This window comes from Pongo abelii, chromosome 1 (assembly GCF_028885655.2).
Source record: "Pongo abelii isolate AG06213 chromosome 1, NHGRI_mPonAbe1-v2.0_pri, whole genome shotgun sequence".
Taxonomy (NCBI): domain Eukaryota; kingdom Metazoa; phylum Chordata; class Mammalia; order Primates; family Hominidae; genus Pongo; species Pongo abelii.
In genome coordinates, this window is record NC_071985.2 from 119,795,157 (window position 1) to 119,808,636 (window position 13,480).

Here is a 13,480-nt window from a genome sequence, read left to right on the forward strand (position 1 = left end):
CAGTATCTATTGTTCCCATCTTTATGTCCATGTGTACCCGATGTTTAGCCCACACTTATGTGAGAAAAGTATTTGGTTTACTGTGTTAGTTTGCTTAGGATAATGGCCAACATCTTCATGTTGTTGCAAAGGACATGATTTTGTCTAAAGAACTCGTAAAGGAAAGTGAATTATTCTATAATAGAATGTTCTATAATAGAATTTTTGCGTGTTCTTTTTTAACTGACTAAAAATAGTAAATTTGACATCCTTGATCAAAATTATTTTAATAAGTAAGAAGTATGTACATACTTTTTATCAAAGTATAAAATATATATTATTTAAATAGAGCCTAAATGATGTACAGTGAAAAATAGTGTATTCTGCACCATCTGTGACCATCCTTTCCAGTATACATATATATCAGCTTTTTTCTATAATTAATACATCCCTATTATACATCAGAATTTACTGTAGTGCTGAAAAAAACATTGTCTAACCTGATTCTGATTCAGTTGAATGCACTAAGATGATATGCAGTCTGAATAAACCATTAGGTGTCAATTTAGTCACTTTTGTGATCAAATTGAATTAATGATTTAAAAAAAACAACCATTCTCAAAGTGTGGTTTTTTTGGACCCTTCAAGGACCTCAAGACTCTCAAGATTGAGGTCTTTAGATTTCACTTAAACTAATCATCATGAAACTATCAGCCGGGCAGTGACTGATGCCTGTAATCCCAGCACTTTGGGAGGCTGAGGCCGGTGGATCACTTGAGCCCAGCCCAGGAGTTCAAGACCAGCCTGGGAAACATGGCAAAACTTCATCTCTACAAAACATATAAAAATTAGCTAGGCATGGTGTCTCACACCTGTAATCTCAGCTACTCGTGAGACTAAGGTGGGAGGATCACTTGAGCCCAGGAGCTACAGTGAGGCACTGCACCACTGCACTCCAGCCTGGGTGACAGAGCAAGACACTGTCTTTAAAAAAAAAAAAAAAAAAAAAATCACCCATCAGGTTTTGGTGTAGTATCAAAAAGGAAGATCTTCAATTATCTGAAAATGCTATTAAAATACTCCCTTTTCCAAATACATTTCTTCTTAAGGTTGCCTTGGAACAAAAACTTTGAGATTTGTTGTCATTTTGTGCCAGGGGGTGGGCAAGGGCGGGGAGTGGAGTTTTTATTTAGAATGATGAAAGAAATAATACATAACTCATTTTAAAAAGCTGACAAATGCAGGGCACGGTGGCTAACGCCTGTAATCCCAACACTTTGGGAGGCCGAGGTGGGTGGATCACCTGAGGTCAGGAGTTCAAGACCAGCCTGGCTAGTATGGTGAAACCCCTTCCTACTAATAATACAAAACTTAGCCCGGCATGGTGGCACACGCTTGTAATCCCAGCTACTCAGGAGGCTGAAGCAGGAGAATCACTTGAACCTGGGAGGCAGAGGTTGCAGTGAGCCGAGATCATGCCATTGCACTCCAGCCTAGGCGACAAGAGTAATTATATGTATTTTCCACATTTTCTTAATCTGTTCCTCCGTAGATGGACATTTAGGTTGCTTCCATGTCTTGGCTATTGTGAAAAATGCTGCAAAGAACATGGGAGTGTGCAGGTAATCTCTTTGAGATCCAGATTTCAGTTCCTTTGGATACATACCCAGAAGTATGACTGCTAGATAAAATGGTAATTGTATTTTTAATTTTTTGAAGAATCTTCATATTGTTTTCCATAACAGCTACACCAGTTTATATTCCCTTTAACAGTGTACATGGGTTTCCTTTTCTCCACATCCTTACCAACTCTTATTCTTTGGAGATCTGCTATCTTAAAAAAGAAATATGTTGGCTGGGCACGGTGGCTCACGCCTGTAATCACAGCACTTTGGGGAGACCGAGGCAGGTGGATTACGAGGTCAGGAGTTCAAGACCAGCCTGGCCAACATGGTAAAACCCCGTCTCTACTAAAAGTTAAAAAAAAACTGGGCATGGTGGCGTGTGCCTGTAATCCCAGCTACTGAGGAGGCTGAGGCAGGAGAACCCGGATGGCGGAGGTTGCAGGGAGCCGAGATCGCGCCATTGCACTCCAGCCTGGGCAACACGGCAAGACTCCATCTCAAAAAAAAAAAAAAAAAAAAGATAATAAAAAAAAGAAATGCTTTCTATTTATTGGTAGAGTGTTCTATGTAAATAATTTTAAACTGGAAATTATTAACTAAAATACTGATTTTTTTAGGGATTATAAATATGAATTAAAAGCAAGGTCTAAAATCAATTATCATAAACAGAATTCTGAAAGATAGGCCTAAAATCCTTCTTTAAGCATTCGAGTTAGCAAGTTGTTAATTTCTCTTATAAGCATAATATATTTAACTTCTTGTAATTTGGATAGGATTTTCCCAGAATGGCAGGGTGGTAGGTAAAGAGAGTTGAAAGTTTGCAGAGACAGGTTTATATTTTTTAAGATCCTTTATATGCAGTTTGATCAAAATTATGCATTTCATAATTGCTGAGTGTTTGGCTAGCCAGATCCAGTAGTTATATTCCTTCTTTGACTAGCGCTTTCTGCTTGATTTTTTCATTGTTTTGGTTTCCTCAATGTATTCGGTTTCAAAGTGGAAAAGAAACAAAAGTGAGGTTTCCTAGACTTTGAATCTTGGGAGTTAACTTGGGACAGGTGGTTCTGTAAACCATGAAGCTGGATTAGGGCTAGTTACAGAGAGCAACAGGTTATCTACTTTAGCAGCAATAGCTTCAGGAAATCAGCCTTTCTGGATTTGAATGTTTCCATGTGTTTGAAACCTAAAACTAGTTTACACTTATTAACAGATTATTTTAAAGTTATTGGTTTTAGATACTTTCTGCTTCTTTTAGATTCACAAACTGGTCGTTGTCATTTTAGGAAAAGACAGTGGCTTCGTTTTAAATGTTGATGAGGAAAGTGTACAGAACATCATGAATACTATTTTCAAGGCTTTTGTAGCTGTTCTCTTTGGGAGTGGGGCAAGACATGGCAGGTACGGAGCACAGCTTCGGCTTTCCAGATTAGTTTACTAGCACAATTCATGAGAGTTACGAGAAAAAAATATCAAAATCTAGAAGGTGATTGCCAAGAAAAGTTAGGGTTATTGTTTTCTATCATCCTTTACAAGATGAATTGATGAAGAATTTTTCTCATTACCCTATGACTTTGTTTTTTAGTCTCCCCATCACTCTTGGGCAGTAATAGCTAAACTGATAGGAAAGCTACTGTGCACATTGTAAGGATTAAAATCTTAAACTTTAGTCCCTTTTAGCCTCTGGGCTTTAGCATACAAAGAATGCATGTGCTCTGTTTTCTCAAGGGAACTCTGAGTACTCTGCAAGGGGGCCTGCCCTCATAATTTACTTTTTGAATGAGCCCTTCTGTCTATAGCTGAGATTTGCCAGTTAAAAAAGGAAATAATATGCTTAGATAATATTAACTGACTTTTTTTTTTCTCAGTTATGTACCATCAGTATTTATAAGTTAACAGGGATAGCCATTTGTCAGGTGGTGGCAGAATTGTGTTCAATCTGTGTGTGGTTTTTTGAAGTGTTCTGTTTTTCATAATGATTTTGCATGCTCTTATTTCTTATACTTTCTTATTTCCTTTTAAATTTTTCTAAAGTTTCTTGAGGCTTTAAATCTAATTTTGGCACTATGGAATAAGGTATTAACTTGATGAGGCAAGCTTTAGTGACTAAAAATTGTAACTGCCTTAATTGGGACAAATCATAGCTGGCAGCTAAACTCAAAGTTTAATCACGTCCAGCACGTATTAGCTGTTCCAGTCAGAGCTTGATGTGTTAAACAGCCCTACTGTCTGTGTGTGGGTGTTCTATGTGTGTAAATATTCTGAGATGAATTAATCTTTTTAGTGGTTCTTTGAAATTTTTTAAGTGTTCTCTTTTTTCATACTTAGAAGAAGAAAAAACTCATAAAATCAATGCCTGCAGCAGTTTTATTTAACATCATTTTAGAATTCAGGCTGTTTCTGTTAGCAGAGCTGACCTGTTAAATAGCTTTTAATCATATTCATTCCAGTAGAAATTTTAGGAAACCTTAACTTGTAAATATTTTTATCTCACCCAAATCCTAGGTAGATGAAATGCCCTAGGACAAAGACCTTCAATTTTTAAACTGGGTTATATTTTTGAGGGAATTATTCTGCACATCCTCGATTGAGAGATAACCTTAGCTAAAAATTACCTCTTGAGAATGGATGCCTGATCTCTACTTTTTCTTTTCCAACTTGAATTATCCAAAAGCCTTTTACTCCTACTACGAAAGAGAGGTGTATCTCTTATTCATCCCATTTCTTATGGTGGTTCACTGTCCTAAGCAATAAAAATCTCAAAGGAAGGGAAAATTCCAGAATGCATAGTCCTAGAGAGAGTCCCATGATAGAAATCCAAAAAGGGGTTAGGTCGGAAATATTGGAGAATATTGAAAAATTATTTCATTTGGACAACAAACTCCTGCCTTCTCCTTTTTTTTTTCTTTTTTTTTTTTGAGACGAGTCTTGCTGTGTCACCTAGACTGAGCAACCTCTGTCTCCCAGAGTCAAGCAATTCTCCTGCCTCAGCCTCCCAAGTAGCTGGGATTACAGGCGCCTGCCGCCATGCCCAGCTAATTTTTGTATTTTTAGTAGAGATGGGGTTTCATCATTTTGACCAGGCAGGTCTCGAACTCCTGTCCTCAAGTGATCCACCCGCCTTGGCCTCCCAAAGTATTGGGATTACAGGCATGAGCCACTGCCCCCGGCTGCCTTCTCTATTTTCTAAGTTAGAATTATTATTATAAAAATGAGATAGTTATCACAGAGATGTGTATCAACACATTTATTTCAATTAAAATGAAGTGTGCTTTTGTTTAATAGAAATCTCTTTTACTTGATTGGTTTGAAAATGAGGACTGGCCAGCTATTTCCTGTAAGTTACATCACCTTAATCTTTAGTTACATCACCTTAATCTTTAGTGCCAAACACAGTGAAAGTACAGAAGAAACCATCCAGAATGAAGTTCAGAGAAACAAAGGAGTGAGTGATAACATGACAACATAGAAGGGAGAGTAAGAGAATAGATAGCATGGGAAAGTCCAACCCATATCCAGTTGGAGTCTCAGAAAAGTGAAAAGAGAGAATGGGGGAGAAGCAATATTTGAAGACATAATAGGTGAGAATTTTTCAAAATTGTCAGGAAGACTGTTTTGTCAGTATGAATATTTGTTAGCTGAGTCATCTGTATTTTCTAAATAGTTGTCTTCTAAGATTTTTCTCTTTATCTTGTTTTCTCAGACTGAGGGTTTATATTGTTCATCAAGTCTATAATATCCTTAGTCATTAACCTTTAGTCATTTACCCAGACAGTTGCCTCTTCTCCATTCTCTATTCTCTTTTTCCAAAGTCCCATTAGATAAATGTCAGATCCTCCCATTCTAAAACCTTTCTTTCATAGCTTCAGAATGACACTCTCCCCTGAATTCTGACTAATCTCTTCAAACCTATTCTTAAGGTTTACTGACTCTGTATATAGCTACGTCCAGTCTTCTAGTTAACCTGTTATTAATTTCATTGACTTTACTTTTTTTTTTTTGAAACGGAGTCTTGCTCTGTCACCAGGCTGGAGTGCAGTAGTGCAATCTCAGCTCACTGCAACGTCTGCCTCCCAGATTCAAGCGATTCTCCTGCTTCAGCCTCCCAAGTAGCTGGAATTACAGGCATGTGCCACCATGCCTGGCTAATTTTTGTATTTTTAGTAGAGATGGGGTTTCACCATGTTGGCCAGGCTGTTCTCGAACTCCTGACCTCAGGTGATCCACCCTCCTCGGCCTCCCAAAGTGCTGGGATTACAGGCATGAGCCACCATGCCCGGCCAACTTTACTTTCCATTTCTAGTTCTATTTCAAATCAATTAATCTTCTTCTATGGATCTTTTTTAGAGAAAGGCATAATTTTAGAGAAAGACACAACTTTCTCTAATGTTTTAAATGCCTTGTTTTATGTCTTTAGTCATTTAAATATTCATATTCCTATGCCTATAGTTCCTGAGTGTCTAATCCAACTGTGTTGGATTGGCATTGCATTTACTCACGGTTAATTGGTTCTTGATGCATTCACAATTGTGAGCTTATGTTTGGCAGGCCTTTGTTTGTGGGAAATCTTTGCTAGCAAAATCAAATACAGTGTATCTCTGGAAGAACAACAAAGATATTCTACAGATAATCCCCTGCCAAGCATGAACTCACACTGGCCTGAGTTGTGAATTCTCAGAAGAATCTTCTGTCCTCCTCTTGTCTCCTTTTCTTTATCCTCATCTTTGTCTTCTTCCTCTTTCTTTTAACCGTCTAGATAACCAAGACAAAGAAGTTTGCCTGCCCTTTCCTTTTGCTTCTGTATTGTCTCCCTGTGCCACAGAACAAATTTTATTCCCCTTGTCACTGTCCTTGGACTTTTTTTTTGTTTTGATCAGCTTTATTGAGGTATAATTAACATAATAAAATTTACTAACTTGAATGTATACTTTGATGAGTAACTGTCACCATCATGATAATAAAGTATTTCCATTACCCTAAAAGTTATCTCATACCGCTTTGCAGTCAGTCTCCTCTCCCCAACCCCTGATGGCCACTGATCTGTTTTCTATCCCTTATCTAAAATGCTTGGGATGAAATGTGTTTTGGATTTCAGATTTTTTCAGGTTTTGGAATATTTGCAGTTACTTAAGCAGTTGAACATCCCTAATCCAAAAATCCAAAATTTGAAATGTTCCAATGAGCATTTTCTTTGAGTATCATGCTGGTGTTCAGAAAGTTTCAGATTTTGGGTTTCATATTTTCAGATTAGAGAAATGCTCAACCTGTGCTAGAATTTTGCCTTTTCTAGAATTTAATATAAATGTGACCATATAGAATACAATCTTTTGTCTAGCTTTTTTTTCCTGCTTGACAGAATGCTTTTACAATTCATCCATGTTATTGCATGCATCAGTAGTTCCTTTTTATTGCTGAGTAGTATTCTATTATATGGCTGTATCATTGTTTATCCATTCATTTGTTGATGGACATTGGGTTGTTTTCAGTTTTTGGCTATTATGCATCAAGCTGCTAGAGAATTTTTATATAAATCCTGGGTGATACCTGAGGCTGTAATGGCTGGCTCATATGTTAAATGTATCTATAACTTTACAAGGAACTGCCAAAATGTGTTCCAAGGGACTGTAACATCAGCAATATGAGAGTTCCATTGGCTTCATAACCCCACAAAGTCGTGGAATTATCTGTCTTATTTTTAGTAGGTATGTATTAGATTGTGATTTTAATTTGCATTTTTAAATAACCAACAACATTCAGCATCTTTACGTGTGCTTGTTTATCATTCATGTATCTTTGGTGAAGCATCTGTTCAGATCTTTTGCTTTTTTTTAACTTGGGTGATTTGCCTTTTTGCTATCGTTGTGCAAGTTATTTTTATGTTCTGGGTATGTCTTTTGTTGGGTATATTATTTTGCATATATTTTGAAGTCTAATTTTAAAACTTTTTTTTTTCTTTTTGAGACGCAGTCTCGCTCTGTCAGCCATGCTGGAGAGCAGTGGCGTGATCTCAGCTCGCTGCAACCTCCGCTTCCCGGGTTCAAGTGAGCGATTCTCTTGCCTCAGCCTCCCGAGTAGCTGGGACTACAGGCACGCGCCACCACACCCAGCTAATTTTTGTATTTTTAGTAGAGACTTCTCAAACTCCTGACCTCGTGATCCGCCCGCCTCAGCCTCCCAAAGTGCTGGATTACAGGCGTGAGCCACCGTGCCTGGCCAATTTTTTTTATAGTTGTTTCTTTATGTTCCTTCAGAAATCTTTGCTTGATTTAAATATTGAGTCTTTCAGTCCGAGAGGATAGGTTATCTATTTTAACTTCTCAGTATTATAGTTTGCAGTGTACATATCTCATACATCTTTTGTGAGATTTATTTCTATATAGTTTAACATTTACAATAGCATTTAAAAATGTTTTCATATTTGGATTGTTCATTGTCAGTATATAGAAATACAACTGATTTCTGTGTATTGATGTTGTATCCTAAGACCTAGTCAAATTCACTTATTTGATGTTCCTTAGGGTTTTCTTTATACATATCTGTCATCTGAATAAAAACAACTTTACTTATTATTTATTTTTTAGAGACAGGCCTTTTTTTTTTTTTTTTTTTTTTTGAGACGGAGTCTCCCCTTGTCACCCAGGCTGGAGTGCAATGGCGCGATCTCGGCTCACTGCAACCTCTGCCTCCTGGGTTCAAGCGATTCTCCTGCTTCAGCTTCCCAAGTAGCTGGCACATACCACCATGCCTGGCTAATTTTTTGTATCTTTAGTAGAGACGGGGTTTCACCATGTTGGCCAGGCTGGTTTTGGATGCCTTACCTGGTGATCCGCCCACCTCAGCCTCCCAAAGTGCTGGGATTACAGGTGTGAGCCACTGCGCCCGGCCGAGATAAGGTCTTGCTCTGGAGTGCAGCAGCATGATCATAGGTCACTGTCTAACCTCAAACTCCTGGGCTCAAGTGATCCTCCCACCTCAGCTTCCCAAGTAGCTAGGACTACAGATGTGCACCACCACACCCAATTTTTAAACTATTTATTTAGAGGTAGGGTCTCACTGTGTTGTCCAGGCTGTTCTTGAATTTTTGTCCTCAAATGATTCTCCCACACTGGTCTTCCAAAGCGTTGGGATTATAAGTGTGAGCCACCGCACCTGGCCTATTTTATTTCTTCTTTTCCATTCTTTATGCCTTTTGTTTCTTTTTCTTGCCTGCATGCACTGGCTAGAACCTATAGTAGAATGTTGTGTATAAGTGGTGAGTATATCCTTGCTTTTCAGGAAACTTCCTGTATGGAGCTATTTTCATCATACTCCCGCAACATCCAGTGTCCTAAATTGTATTTGAAGTGTTCATAGGGGTTGGAAGGAACAGTGTTTTGGAGTTGAGTACTAATATTATGAAGAAGTGTTTGTGTTATAGACTAAAGAACATGGTAGTCAAGAGTGAACTTGTCATCTCTGACCTGTGTTCATTGCTGTAATATAGTCTGAGTGGAAGTACTTTGAAATGGACCTGCTAACATACAGGATAAGTTGTAATATAGGGTGGAAGCTGGCTTAAAGTGAAGGAGACCTTCATGAGAAAACAGGTAACCTACCACCAAACACGCTCACTCCCACCCGCCCCTTATTAAAATCTTATTAGAAAATGTAACAGAAGGTTACATTTTCTAACCATGCTATTTATTATTCACTAGTACTAAGTGAATTCAAGACAAAGGGGTTATCTTTGATTTAAAACTACTTTTTTTTTTTTTTTTTTTTGAGACAGAGTATTACTCTGTCGCCCAGACTGGAGTGCAATGGCGTGATCCTGGCTCACTGCAACCTCCACTTTCCCAGTTTCAAGGATTCTCCTGTCTGAGCCTCCCTAGTAGTTGGGACTACAGTCGCACGCCACCATGCCTGACTAATTTTTGCATTTTTAGTAGAAATGGGGTTTCACCATACTGGTAAGGTTGGTCTCGAACTCCTGATCTCAGGTGATCCACCCACCTCTGCCTCCCAAAGAGCTGGGATTACAGGCGTGAGCCACTGCACCTGGCCTAAAACTACCATCTTTTGACATCATATATATATTTATGATTTTAACTGTATTGGCTAGCTGTTGGTTTAGGAGTTTCTTGTCATATAATGGGGAAAAATACCTTGAATCAAAGCTATTAGATAAAAGGAAACTTTTCTGAGATCGTTCCCCAGCCTGTTAAGTGAAAATTTTTGGTGTTCAGAATTATCTTATTTTTTTGTAAATTGCTACATATCTAGTGAGTCAGGCACCCACTTCCTAGTATGTTAAGTCACCCATAAATAAGAGAATGTGAAAAGAAAGTATGGAAGAATATGTTTTGGAAAAGGTAAAAGACTTATAAAAGCTATATTAAAACCTATAGCATTGGGGCTGGGTGTGGTAGCTCATGCGTGTAATCCCAGCACTTTGGGAGGCCAAGGTGGGTGGATCACCTGAGGTCAGGAGTTCAAGACCAGCCTGGCCAACATGGCCAAACCCCGTCTCTATTAAAAATACAAAAATCAGTCAGAGGTGATTGCGTGTGCCTGTAGTCCCAGCTACTCAGGAGGCTGAGGCAGGAGAACTGCCTGGGAGGCAGAGGTTGTAGTGAGCCAAGATCTCACCATTGCACTCCAGCATGGGCGACAGAGTTGAGACTCTGTCTCAAAAAAAAAAAAAAATCTAAAGTGTTTGTAGGTTATGTATTATGTGTTATCTTAGGTTAATCAGATAAGTCAAATGGGGCATTTGGTTATCTATAGTAATTTAAGGAATTATGATGTTAACTGCTTTATTGAAAGGGGTTTATTTCAATTATGATTTCTTAAGTGGTGAGAAGCTATTTTCCTTTAAGCTGCAAAAAAATATGGGTAATACTATGACTCTAAAACTTTTTCTGATAATGTCTTTAAAAGAAGATAATGTCTATTGGAAAAGTAACATTAAAAGAAATTTATTTACTCGAGAGCTAGGTGTAAAGTTCTGAAGGAGAAAAACACTTTTTTTTCCCTCTTACACAGTCAACACTCAGCACATCACAAAACACTCTGTAACCAGATGTGTGGGGTTTTCTTTCCCCCACATATACCAAGCAATTGTAGGAGACACCAACTGGGTGTCCTGTAATTCAATTCAATTTTGACTTCAACTACCTGGAGTTAGATCACAGGTTAAGGGCTCAGTTGCACAAGACTGGGGCCCTTGCTTCACACGCCAATCATACGTAAATAGTAGGTTGTCACCTGTACTTGTGACTCACCAGCTATAAATTGGGTTACCACTACCCTCTTCTTGGGTTTGATTAATTTGCTAGGAAGGCTCACAGAACTCAGGGAAACGCTTACTAATGTTTGATGATTTATTTATAAAGGATACTTTAAAGGATACATATGAAAGCCAGATGAAGAAGTACATAGGGCAAAGTCTGGAAGGGTCCCCAAGTACAGGAGCCTTTTCCCCCGTGGAATTGGGGTATGCTATTCTCCCTGCACAGGATGCAATGACCGACCCGGAATCTCATCAGGTCTCTTGTTTACCAATTTATTTATGTATTTATTGAGACAGGATCTTGCTCTTTCACCCAGGCTGCAGTGCAGTGGCACAATCACAGCTCACTGCAGCCACTACCTCCCAGGTTCAAGTGATCCTCCCACCTCAGCCTCCCAAGTAACTGGGACCACAGACACACACCACCATGTCTGGCTAATTTTTTAATTTTTTTGTAAAGTTGGGGTCTACTTATGTTGCCCAGGGTGGTCTCAAACTCCTGGGTACAAGTGATCCTCCTGCCCCAGCCTCTTGAGTAGCTGGGACTATAGGCATGCTCTACCATACCCAGCTAATTTTTTAAAAATTTTCTTAGACACAGGATCTGTGTTGCCCAGGCTGTCTTGAACTGCTGGCCTCAAATGATCCTCCTGCCTCAACCTCCCAAGTAGCTGGGATTACTAATAGGCATGATCCACCACGCCTGGCTATATTTCTTATTTCGCAAAAGAGTTTTATAGGTGTGCCTTATATTGACATACTATTTTAATTTTATATCTTTCAGATATTTGGATTTGACCTGCATTTTGGAATTTATCTATACTTAAAATGCCACCAGCAGTTGGAGGTCCAGTTGGATACACCCCCCCAGATGGAGGCTGGGGCTGGGCAGTGGTAATTGGAGCTTTCATTTCCATCGGCTTCTCTTATGCATTTCCCAAATCAATTACTGTCTTCTTCAAAGAGATTGAAGGTATATTCCATGCCACCACCAGCGAAGTGTCATGGATATCCTCCATAATGTTGGCTGTCATGTATGGTGGAGGTAAGTACCCATTAAGGCCTGCTCTTTTAATTTTCATGAAGCAGCCAGAGTGTCTGTATTAGGTAACTTTAAAAAGAAAAAAAGTCTTATTCAGTGAGATGTTTTGAAATGTTATTTCTTAAAGTTTGGTGTTTAGAGTCACATTTTTCATTCCTGATAACAATAGCAACTCTTGCTATATAGTATACTGTAGTATTTCAAAACAGAAATGAGAAAATTGTGAGGGACCTTGATTTGCTCCAGCTGATGTATCATTGAGCTTAAAAGACTGTTATAAAAATGATGTATGCACAACTGGTTTTTTTTGTTGTTCCCTGCTAGACTCTTGAAATGTAAACATAAATATAGATTTTTAAAAATTGATGTTGAGAGGATTAAAATAAATCAGACTAGCCTGAATGGCATGGTTCAAAGTCTCAGGTAAAATCTTTATATGATGTTAGAATTAACTGAAAAAACCTCCTCCGTATAACTTGCAATGTTACGAATCCTAAAAGTATTTCAGCTGCACCCTAAACTTAAATTTTACCATTTATTTCTCTTTTTTTTTTTTGGCATATTGTAAAGGAAATGTAGGAAGTAAGTTGCTCACTTAACATCATCTAAAATACTGTTTCTAGCCAATGTAATGATTCTGGGTTTCAACTATAAATAACGTAGCCTTAGGCTGCTAAGGTGGTGCCAGATTCAACCAATATCTGTCAAGTTCTATGAATATATTCAGCACTGGGCTAGGTGTTGTGAGTGACAGAAAACACTGATCCCTTCCTTTGAGAAGTTTATAATCCTTTTGAGACAATAATATATGATTGTGAAATAGGAATAAGCAGTTGAAGTCATAATTTCATTAAGCCTGTAATTAAATCGTCCAGAAGAAACAACTGGCTGCCATGGAGAGAGAGAAACTGGGTGACTGGGAAGAGGAGTAGGAAGACTTATGTTTCCACTGTTTATCTTTTTGTGCCTTTTACATTTTGAACATAGGCCTATTTTGTCTATCAAATTAAAGAACCTAAGTGCTGAATCGTAGTGTTTTTTTTTTAATAAGTTCAGAGAAATCAAGATGGACTTTGGGCATTAGTTTCTGAGAGCCAATAATTTTGCAGGCTTTGAACTCCATTCTGCGAGGATTTTAATCAGGTTTTGACTATGATGGCTTGAAGAAATTGGTATAAACATTACCCAGAGGTACTCCAGGTGTTCAGTGTGTTCTTAAGTTGACTACAAACCAGAAGTTTACATGTTGCTATTCTGTGCTAACAAAGAGCTAGAAAGCCACTTGTGTTTTGCATCAAAAGTAAGTGATGTCAGTTTTATTAATTGCACATGACACTTTCCTTTGGGGAAACAGTTCCTTCTTTGTCCTTACTCAATTAGTGAGATAACTAGCACATTTTTTTGAGTTTGTATTATAATAGGCCTATAAACCGTACCCCTTTCTATTTTTAATGATAGCTAATTAGGCCCATCCTTCCTGAAATAACACTAAAAGACAAAATGCCTATCATGAACCTTGTTGCAGAATTTTTACTAAATGGGTTGTTTTGTTTGGTTTGGTTTCTA

General features: G+C 38.2%; 1 protein-coding gene across 2 annotated transcripts in view; it reads left to right on the forward strand.

The window, feature by feature from the left end:
* SLC16A1 (solute carrier family 16 member 1) overlaps window positions 1-13,480 on the forward strand; it is a 43,366-nt gene that overhangs the window by 14,584 nt on the left and 15,302 nt on the right. For both annotated transcript variants that reach the window (XM_054546638.2, NM_001133954.1), the window contains 1 exon segment: window positions 11,657-11,917. In XM_054546638.2, the coding sequence (XP_054402613.1) occupies window positions 11,701-11,917 (217 nt within the window). In that variant the 5' untranslated portion in view covers window positions 11,657-11,700.